The 11,381-nt window shown below is 31.0% G+C and overlaps 2 protein-coding genes and 1 long non-coding RNA gene across 3 annotated transcripts in view; 2 read left to right on the forward strand and 1 right to left on the reverse strand.

Moving 5' to 3' along the window:
* Window positions 1-189: 189 nt before the first annotated feature.
* On the reverse strand, window positions 190-611 carry LOC108904701. The gene is made up of 2 exons (XR_001964241.1): window positions 533-611; window positions 190-444 (listed from the first exon to the last, which is right to left on the reverse strand). It is a non-coding gene; the product is annotated as an uncharacterized LOC108904701 (long non-coding RNA).
* A 2,045-nt stretch (window positions 612-2,656) lies between these two features.
* Window positions 2,657-3,646, forward strand: LOC108904698 (translation machinery-associated protein 7 homolog). The gene is made up of 2 exons (XM_018707341.2): window positions 2,657-2,776; window positions 3,323-3,646. The coding sequence occupies exon 2, from the start codon at window positions 3,324-3,326 to the stop codon at window positions 3,516-3,518; it is 195 nt and encodes a 64-aa protein (XP_018562857.1). The 5' UTR covers window positions 2,657-2,776; window position 3,323; the 3' UTR covers window positions 3,519-3,646.
* A 298-nt stretch (window positions 3,647-3,944) lies between these two features.
* The window catches only part of LOC108904715 (protein FAM214A), a 46,294-nt gene continuing 38,857 nt past the window's right edge, over window positions 3,945-11,381 (forward strand). Inside the window, exon 1 of the mRNA XM_018707366.2 lies at window positions 3,945-4,104. The gene's annotated coding sequence lies outside the window, so the exon portion shown is untranslated. The remainder of the gene's footprint in view (window positions 4,105-11,381) is intronic.

The raw sequence follows: 11,381 nt of genomic DNA on the forward strand, positions 1-11,381 counted from the left end.
TATAGCAATGTGTATTTTGAACAGTTCAGGTAGGTATGACAAATTTTATTCATTAAAACCACAAATTAATATAATATAATAACAATAGCGGCAAAAGCAGTTGAATTTGCTGATATAAAATAAGTGTTATAAAATTTTAATTATTTCTTTGTTTGAGAAAGAAATACTTTCAATTTTTTTGTCCCTTCATTTTTAACTTTGCCGCCGTGCCGGTCGCCAACTGCATGCTTTTGTCTTGCATAAGGTCAAACTTTACAGTGGATCAGTTTCCAGTGCCGTGCGGAAGTATATTTTTAAATAATTTTTGATTTTTTTTTTTTACAAAATTGTAGTAGTAAGAGTTCCCCTGTACATTAATTTTTTTGTAGTAATCAGTCAATGAGATGCCGTTTTTCGTCCATAATTTCCGTTACCTAATGAGACCTCTTTTTGGCCACATTTAATCTGTAAATTTATCTTAATGTATTAAAAAAATCTTAACATCACCTACCTAACATATTCCACAAAACCATAAAAATAACTTCGTATTTACCTATTAAACACAAAAAATCCGCATTTTTGGTACTGTGAAATAATTTGCAAAGGCGAACATGTTTATAAACACTTTTCAAAGTTAGGTTAGGTTAGGTTTAAACTGCAAAGTGTAAACAGTGTTGCCAGATTCTCGAAAATTAATGTCGCCACTTTAACGGGAAGAAATAGCCAAAAATAGCCAACCTTCCCTTCCAACATTAAATCATAATCATATGCAAATATTTGTTAAATAAATGCAGGAATGCAAACCCATTATCTTCCGCCCGTTATTTACGTTTTCTGTGAGAACTTGATTTGAGAACAACTTTCTTCAAAATTAATTAATTTTGGCAAATGACACAAATATAAAACAACTACTCAAAAGAAAACAAAAAATAGCTATGTTATAGGTTAAAAAAATAAATTGGAATACTCCACAAAAATATGTAAATAAATTTATGATAAATTTAGGACATGGTAGATGCTCTAAGTCATTTATAGTTTGAATTATTTCTTCCATTTCCCTTACATTTTTAGTATCACACGTGGCAGTCTCTGTGTTAAACGTGTTTTTATAAATATCTGAAGTAAATTTTTTGAGTTTATCCATAGTTATAGGGCAGAAATTAAAACAGCATTTCGGATTATTTCCGGAAAACATTATTCTTATTCTTAAAATTGGTTAAAATTATAATTTTTACTTTGTAGCCATGGTGTAGCCTGAGATTTTCATCATGTAGCCATTTTTTGTAGCCATAGCCAAATAAAAAAATGGGTAGCCAATGGAGATTTTAAATAGCCAGTTTGGCTACAAATAGCCCCATCTGGCAACACTGCTCACTTGTTCTTCGTGAACTTCCGGATCACGATCGGAGCTTCCGTTTAAACTGCTGAAGTCAAATTTTGTTGCGGGTACATAAACAGTTGCCGATTTAATTCTTTTGATTTTAGTTTTAGTATAAATAATCCTCTTAATATTAAATAAGTCGAGATTATAAATATAAGTATGAGTAGTATTTATTTATGTGAGGTTCAGGAGTGTGATGAGAGGCTAACTTCCGTTCATTTTCGGAACCGATCGGATAGATTCGCGTCGTGTCGTGTTGTGTCATTTTAGGCGCGTACAGTGTAGTGTGTAGTGTACTGTGTGTAGTATGCAGTTTGTGAAGTGTCATGCAGTGCAAAAATTTAGTTATACTAGTTCTAATTATTCTGATTAAAATATATTGTGTAATTTGTTTTAGTGAATAGTGCGATAGTGAGATCAATAAGTGCTAATATAATATATGGACAAGCTACAAGAAATTAAACATTGCTAAGATATAGCAAGTACTTATACATTAAGTACTTACTTCAGTTTACTAGGCATCTAAGCAAAATCTTACATCTTACATCTTATAAGCAAAATCTTACATTAAAATAATCTTACATATTAAAAAAGTTGGTCTTGTTTGCTATTTTCAATGCAAAGAGAACATGCATTTTGGTCTAAAATGAGTTTTCATTTACAAAAATTACCCTAATCTACAGGTGTTCGAAATCTAGGTAAAACATTTTTTTCTTGTCGTAAAATACGCGAACAGATGCAATAATTTGATATAATAAGGAACTCCGAGAAAACCGTAAATATATACATCTCGGTACATAGCTTCTACGACTATGTTGAAAGCTAATAATAATGCATCTATCTGTCTTACCATCAACATACTGTTTGGGGACATTAACAGAGGGNAACTTCCTGTATAAAATGTGACTATTTTTTACTAACATTAAACTAAAATCTTTAACAAAGTAATTATCAAAAACATAAACCTTACTTATAGGTTAATATTAACAAGACACGTCATAAATTCCTTGAAAACTAGTTTCTTTCTACGAACACCAAATTCTTCTCATAAAGCTAATATTTTTTATTATCTATTTAGTTTAATTACAGTCCGGAATGACATATTTTCATGATTTATATAATTCAAAGTAGCTTACATTATTTATTTTAAAATTTTTAACACATTACAAAAATGACATGATTGATTTATAATTCAAACTGCCGCTTTTTATCTCCCCTCTCTACATATGGGACATATGGAACACTAGCGCCCTCTTATTTTTGTAAGATTTTTGTTTACATGGAGTTCGGGCTCCTTGTATAGTCTCCATGGTTTTGTTAGCAAAATTCTTTTTAACCTTAATTTTAAGGTGGTACGAGAACGAAAATATTTGTTAAATTGAGACACAGTTTGGAACGAAAAATTTAAATTATAAGGTATGTAAAAAATGTTTAATATTAAGAGTATGGTCCCATACATTTTTAGTATTTTAAACCACATTTTAGAATAATGTAAAATTTGGATCATGTGAACGTCTCATATGTTTAGGTACCATATTTTCTGTCTATATATTTCTTCCAAACGTGTATCACCTCGCCTATAAAATCAACAGTGTCATTCAACTAATTATTAAATGTCTGAGTAGGAAGGACATAAAATATAATCTTTTATCGTCTTCTATCAGACAGGTTAGAACAGTTCATAAAGGTGCAAATTGCCCTTGTTTGTTATTAAAATATCTTGAATTTAAAACTATTTTATGTTTACATACAAAAACCTCTATCTTGGAAAATAATTTGATGTTCACCTATTTCTATCAGATGCAGATTAACCGAAACCCTGATATTTTTTAAATGCGAAGGATTGTTATTATTCAACTTGTTAACAGTCACAATCAAAAGTCACATCCAAAGAAAACATAAAACATGAACACAAAAGTATTTAATTAGTAATACGGTTTTGTAATCTTTAAAACTTTTTAGTATGTCTGGGCGAGAAGGTGGTAAAAAGAAGCCTTTAAAAGCTCCCAAAAAAGATTCGAAGGAACTAGACGATGAAGACATGGCACACAAGCAAAAGATGAAGGAACAGCAAAAGGCCCTTCAAGAGGCTAAATCGAAAGCATCACAAAAAGGGCCGTTAACCGGTGGAGGAATAAAAAAATCTGGCAAAAAGTGATAAATAATTTTTCTTTAACACTCTGCAAAAAGTAATTGTCTGTTCCTAATGTGAAGACCAAATACATTTTTATAACTTGTTTTATTACCTATTTTTTTTTTTAACAATAAATAACATAAAACTGTCAATTCAGGGTAATGTATAATTGTTTAAATTTTCTGTTTACATAACCTTGATAATTTCAATAAATAATAGCTTATTTACCTCTTTGTTTTAATAAACACTGTTTTCCAATACACAATTGGGTCGATATTTTAACAAAGAAATTGTTCTAATGTGGCATAAACGATTTTTAAATTTGGCGCCTCAATATTCTCCCTTCCCCTCGAGCGCGTTCGTGCCGACGCGAAAACGCACGATCTCGCTCAAACCCGATCCCACTTGACGTCTTGACAAACAGCTGACTAGTTTCAGGAGAACCTGTGTGTTGTCAACACGATAAGGGAGCGTTCTTGTTGCAGTGTATTATATAAAAAAAATACTTTTAATTAATCATAATGTGCACTAAAAAGGTTAAAAGACTTATAAATGGCACGGTTATATAGCATTTGAAGGTTTTGTGAAGAAATTGGTGTGCAACATAAAGGTAATTACACAATATTGTTAATATAATGTAGTCAGTTTAGATTGTCGGTTGCCATTTTGTCTTTATAAAATTATATAAATAAATCAGTTGACATATGTTGACCGTTTTGTTCTATACTCATCTGCCCCGTGTAGTTTGCGTCCTACATAGAGTATGTCGAAAGAAATCATAGATACCTCGTTGCTTATCTATTTTGTCTTTATTAATAACTTTTTGTTTTAATATTTTCTTTACAATATGTTCATGTTGTAAAAAACGAATAAAAAGATTTATTCAGTAGAAATTTTGGGACAATTACGTAGGGCCGAATGAATTAATTGAAAACTTAAAAGTAATAGATAGGCGTTGATCTTAAGATATTAAAAATGTGATTTGTTTTATTGTTATAAATTAGTGAAAGTAGGAATTATTGAAGTGCTTTTTTATGTAATACACAGTTTAATATTTATTTATGTAATATTAATTAAGTCATTAACTGTTTGCACATAATTAGACTCGGTACCTTATGCAGGACACTTTCTGCTAGTTATCTATTTATTTAACATATTGCAGGGTTTTAAATACTTTGTTTATCGTATACACTTGTATTTCTGCAAATTTTCCATGTTTACATTTAACTAAAATACTGTTACGTGCTCGGATAATTTTTTTCATAGATAAACCCAAAAAAGATATGCAGTTGGTTTATGAAAAGACAAAAACATGCACATAATTAATACGAATATGTATAAATCACGAATATGGTTGGTACTTAAGGCTTGAGAGTTATAAAACGAAATAATGACGAGATTTCCACCCTTGTCCTTGATTCTGGGAATTAGTTACCGTCATGCACTACCTTGAAAAAGATAATCTAAACATTTATTAACTAAATTACCTGCGGTACGAATGGAATTCTTTTCATTCTCCTTCCTGTAATTTAGCGATTTGTGAGTAGCAGCCGAGCAGTCTTCTACAATTTTGGAACTGAAAAATTAAACATTTTGTCACACATCCAATTTTTTTCGGAGTTGTTGAAATTTATCGCAATTTGCGATATTGAGGAATTCGAATGCCATACGCAAGTATACTTCCTAGGGATAAAAGTTGGATGTGATGGGGCAGGAAGACTAATTGTAAGTTATTGGTAATAGATAAGCGAGTACGTGTCATCTTTATTTTCGGGAAATTCCGTTTAGTTTTTCTTTGAGCACTTGTAAATTCGCAGAAGTCGTTTTCCCTCTTTTAACTGTAGGTTGTGTGCAATTCTTGAATCATAGCGGTAATAATGTAATTAATTTGTGATAAAAGCAGGAAATATCCAAGGGGTTACAATTTTTATCAGCAGATAGTCAAGTAACGTGATTATTATCCTTTTAATACCGCTTGAATACATACTAGACCGATCGAAATAACTCATTTATAGGAGAAAAAAAAAATTGTTACCTGGACTTTTATAAGTGGAAATGGTAAAGGGGCTTATAATAAACGTAAAAAAAATAAATGCGTGAGCAGGGGCGGCGGAGGGTTGATTTGGGGGGTTGAAAAGGGGTGAAAAATGGTATCATTGAGATTTCTGGCGAAAGTTGATGTCAAACAAAAAAGTATCCAATACAAAAGTTATAGATCATGAAAAAATCTACAACTCTTGTAGAGGGCACTTTTGAAGATAACCTCAAAATTTCCGAGAAAAATGCGAAAAACAGGTTTTTTCCTTTTTTTTCGTTTTTTATTTCTCATTTCCGCAAAAATAATTTAATTTTGACGAAACTTGGTGAAAGTATACTTTGCTGTGTCTTAAATAACCACAATTTTTTTTAGATAAAAAAATCAAGAAGTTTCCGAGATATTCATATTTTCCGGTCGGAAACACTTTTTTTTCAAAGAAAAATTCTACTTAAAAAAATCATCGTACAGAGTTCTGCCGGTAATCATTTTTTTCGTTTTGACATATACTTTTTGGTGAAATAAAAAAAATTGGAATCGCACTTCAAAAACATGCTCAAAAATGCAAAAAAGAAAAATGACTCTTGCAGAAATGAGTTTTTCAGTAATTATTGTTGATAGTTTGTTTAAATTTAAAGAAAATTCAAAAACTGATTACACCATTCGATTGTACGGAAAAAATACAAAAGAAACTGTGTCTCATTGTTTGACCCGAAATTTTATTTTTGTACAGTATTGCTATAAACATAATATTTTTTTTTCGTAGGATCGATTAATGTACTTATTTTTTTTAACTTTGAATTGAATTCATAGATGTATAAGCGACTCTTTAATTAAATTATGTAAAATTCAGATTTTTGCTTTCAAAATTTAAAAAATATTTACAAAGGATATTTACAGTTAATAATACTAGGCGAATCTTGGTCTTTTTGGCAACTTTTTAAATTGATCTTCATCGTCCTATCCTTCATTAAACTGGGTTTCTTCCTGATCTTCAAACGTTTCTTCGATATCACTTAATTCTTCGGTTAATTGATCTTCCGGGTTCAAGCAAAGACTGGGCTGCTCGATTTCATTTGAAATGTCTTCGGAATCACTGAAATTTTCTGAAATTTTGTCAAGGTTCAAACAATTGTCCGAACCATGACATTTTGTACATAAATCTGTACATCGCAGTCCATGTTTTCGACACCCGCATCTATTACCGTCACAACTGGTTTCGCAGCTGCAAGAGATTGTTTTTATTAAATCTTCAGGAACGACTGAAACTTCTGTAAAGCGAGGCATGAGTATTTTGGAATTATTCGCAATTACTTCTTTCCAGCCCCACTTGGTTGCAGTTATTTTGTTTCCAAGCCACGTCTGAAGCTGAAAGTATGCTCTATAGGAGTGTTGTGTAGCTGCTCCGACAGTTGGTGGTAATTTTTCTAATTTAAAAGTAGACTTTGCAGTTAATACTTTGTATTGCTGAAATCTCAAATCATCCAGAGATAATTTATCATTTGTGCATTTGTAAATAGACGAAATTAATTTACAACCATTTCGAACAATGACTTTTGATTCTGCATTAGTCTCATAAAAAGGTTTTACCAACGGTAATAGATGCGGGTGTCGAAAACATGGAGTGCGATGTACAGATTTATGTACAAAATGTCATGGTTCGGACAATTGTTTGAACGTTGACAAAATTTCGGAAAATTTCAGTGATTCCGAAGACATTTCACATGAAATTGAGAAGCCCAGTCTTTGCTTGAACCCGGAAGATCAATTAAACGAAGAATTAAGTGATATCAAAGAAACGTTTGAAGAACAGGAAGACTGGGTTCTAATGAAGGATCGGACGATGAAGTTCAAGTTAAAAGGCTGCCAAAAAGACCAAGATTCGCCTAGTATTATTAACTGTAAATATCCTTTGTAAATATTTTTTAAATTTTGAAAGCAAAAATCTGAATTTTACATAATTTAATTAAAGAGTCGCTTATACATCTATGAATTCAATTCAAAGTTAAAAAAAATAAGTACATTAATCGATCCTACGAAAAAAAATATTATGTTTATAGCAATACTGTACAAAAATAAAATTTCGGGTCAAACAATGAGACACAGTTTCTTTTGTATTTTTTCCGTACAATCGAATGGTGTAATCAGTTTTTGAATTTTCTTTAAATTTAAACAAACTATCAACAATAATTACTGAAAAACTCATTTCTGCAAGAGTCATTTTTCTTTTTTGCATTTTTGAGCATGTTTTTGAACTGCGATTCCAATTTTTTTTATTTCACCAAAAAGTATATGTCAAAACGAAAAAAATGATTACCGGCAGAACTCTGTACGATGATTTTTTTAAGTAGAATTTTTCTTTGAAAAAAAAGTGTTTCAGACCGGAAAATATGAATATCTCGGAAACTTCTTGATTTTTTTATCTAAAAAAAATTGTGGTTATTTAAGACACAGGAAAGTATACTTTCACCAAGTTTCGTCAAAATTAAATTATTTTTGCGGAAATGAGAAATAAAAAACGAAAAAAAAAGAAAAAAACCTGTTTTTCGCATTTTTCTCGGAAATTTTGAGGTTATCTTCAAAAGTGCCCTTTACAAGAGTTGTAGATTTTTTCATGATCTATAAGTTTTGTATTGGATACTTTTTTGTTTGACATCAACTTTCGCCAGAAATCTCAATGATACCATTTTTCACCCCTCTTCGACCCCCCAAATCAACCCTCCGCCACCCCTGCTCACGCATTTATTTTTTTTACGTTTATTATAAGCCCCTTTACCATTTCCACTTATAAAAGTCCAGGTAACAATTTTTTTTTCTCAAAGTGTAATTTGGTTGGACTATACATATTAATGTTATTCGTTAATCAGTGTTTTTTTTTTTTTTCATTTAAATTCTGTTTCCTAAGTATTAAAAAGACATTTTAGAACGCAAAGCAACATATTTTTAATAGAATGTAATATGGAAGTGACAAAATGTTTTCTTTGTATGTGTTGCTGTCAGAAATTATAATGAAATCATACAACTTTTGTCTTCTACGTATGTTTTGTACCGTCACATTTAATAGATCTCTTCTACAAGCATAACGAATGCATATTATTAAAATAACCTGAAAAAACATAATTACAAAAACTAATAGTTACGTCTTCGTGTAGAAATTACTTTCAGTAATAAAAATTGTTCATCAGGCTCTTGTCTTGCGATTTCTATTTTGGTCAAGACTTCTTTGGACAATATCCAACCCATCTGCTTTTCAAATAGGGCACCAGCTTTGAGAATTGTTTTATCATAATTTTTTTTTAACATTCCTTGTACTTTTTAACCAAGTAAAAGAAACTTATAAATAAACTTATTTTTCACGGTTAATATGATTCTCACAAAAGTTTTTGTTTTTAATTAATTCCAAAAATTTGAATATTTAACATAGGGAGGTTCTTATAGGAAGTTCTGTGAGACCTACATACCCTTACAATCGAATTACGAATGAAAAAATGCAAATGGTAAGAATAAAAAAACCTCATATTTTTTGACTCATCCTCCATTTGCGATGTTTAATATCTATTCAAAGTTTTTTTCATATGTGAATTTATCTGCAGCAGTTAGCAGCTAAGAGATCTTCTGCCTAGTCCTCATTTTCCTTTTACTTTCTCCAGCAACGAGGTATTCGTGCGCGTTCCTCGATTCGTGACCCAGATATTTCCTATTTTTGATTATTGTCATGATCTCCGATTGGTATTCCACTTCCGCCATTGGTTCTGTGCTCTGCTCCACATAAGGTAGTCCAAGAGTACCACAGAAAGTTGGATTGAATCGAACAAAGCCCGCTGTTGTTTTTAAGAATGAGATTTATGTATGCAATTTAATAGCGATGATTTTCTTTTTGTTCATGGGTCCCGTCAACAAGGATCTAAATAATCAGAATCCACTTTATTAGATTTCTTCTAAAAATCGAGATAGTCCAATGATTCCTTTATGAATTAATTTTATAAAGGTTATATGTATATACAGGGTGTCCCAAAAAGTCCCGAACCCCCGATAAATTTTCAGAATTGAATCTTGAATCCTTTTAAAAAAGTTTTGGATTAAAGTTGTAGGATATCAAAAAAAAAGAAACGCTATGGGAAACTTAAAAATTTACCCTTAAAACATTACGTGGCAAAGTGACGTCATTCTCTCGGGAAATTGTTGTCAATTAAAGGAATGAACAAGACTTCAGGAGTTTACATTTTCATTCGCGTTTGTTTTAGAATTCTTTGGAGCCCATAACTGTTAAATACGACCATTTGGAATTATAGTGTAAAACTCGGATACTTAAAATTGCAGAAGTATTTTTAACTTGCAGAGTAATATCTTATACAAATTTTGCCATTCAAATATTACATAATTCGAACTTCGATAAAATCCAGATATGTCCATTAGTGGCAACCGTAATTTGTTCTTCAACCAATCGTAGATACATAATTCGTATATAGTTTAACTGTTGCATTTTAATGTTAATTTTTTAAATCTCGATAAAAAATTTTGAGTTTCTTAACTTATCGTGAAGAAAATTAACCTTTTACAAATCTATTTTCGCGTCATGCGAAAACAAAGTACGGACCTGGAATGTACGATTTACTCCCGGACTTTACACACTTTATGATTCTAATATTTTATTTAAATTAAAAAAAGTAGGAACAAGAGATTTTAACTGAACAACTTTTTTGATACATAAGTGCTGTGTTCCTAGATGGCGAAGAAAAAAAAAACGCGGTATTATAGCGTCCTGCTATACTTTTTTTATAACGCATGCGCGTTGGAAACATGCCCATTAAATGCTGTTTCACTTTGTTGTTGAAAAAATGTAATGTGTTAAGTGTTCTATTAAAAAATAATAATACTACTACCGAACTTTGTCTCCTATACCCCCTTGCCCTCCCCTTAAACGGCGTGTCGTGAATCGTGATTCACTATCAGTATAGGTTATGGGGTTAAAAACAATAAAGTAATGAGTTACGGGTAAAAATATGGTACTCATTTAGTCTAATAGAAAGTTTCTTTGGTTATATTATGTCCCAAAACATGCTGTTTCCGACACTGTAGTGATTTGATCCACCTTCTCTCTCATATTGCATGCTATACCTATGTTATGTAGCTATTTCCTTAAGTGTAATTGGTGCAATTGTATATTTGTGTAAAATTTATATATACAGTAGAAAGTATATGGATGAAGCTATGATTATGAAAGATCCTATCTTGCGTGTTAATCAAATGAAAGTAAATCGGAAAGTCGTTGACCACGTGGATAGTTTTGTCTAGGTTTTGTAGAAAGTGGAGTTCTTACACTTGTACTCAAAAAAGCAGTATTGTTAGTTATTATTTACTCCTATTAATTAGACATCGCAGTGTTGTGAACACAATTAATTGTTTTAGTTTCTTCAGATCCTCTAGATATTCTGGCTGCGTCTGCGGCGAATTACTTTTTTCCATAGTTCTATACAGTACGCGCCTAAAGTATGGAATAAATTCAGTAAAAACGATACAAATTTTTTTTGGAAAAAATCCTCGAACGGGTCGATTTTTAATTTGAAAAATACATATTTTAGCATAAAAGGCGATTTTCAACCGCCATTTGTTTTCGAGTAATGACGTCATCGACATTTTTTTTAAATAGCAAGCCCCTATTTTTTTCTTGATTCTGAAAGATCGTTTCATTGTTGATCCGACAGTATTAAAATGTTGCCATCTTACATAGGAAAGTTTTCGAGTAAATGACGATTGAATGTTAGAAAACGTAAATTTTATTAATTAAAAAAATAACAATTCCTATGTCAAGCAAATACAATTCATTAAGTTTTCTACCTAAATTAAGTGTT

This window comes from Anoplophora glabripennis, unplaced genomic scaffold, assembly GCF_000390285.2.
Source record: "Anoplophora glabripennis isolate ALB-LARVAE unplaced genomic scaffold, Agla_2.0 scaffold206, whole genome shotgun sequence".
Classification (NCBI taxonomy): Eukaryota; Metazoa; Arthropoda; class Insecta; order Coleoptera; family Cerambycidae; genus Anoplophora; species Anoplophora glabripennis.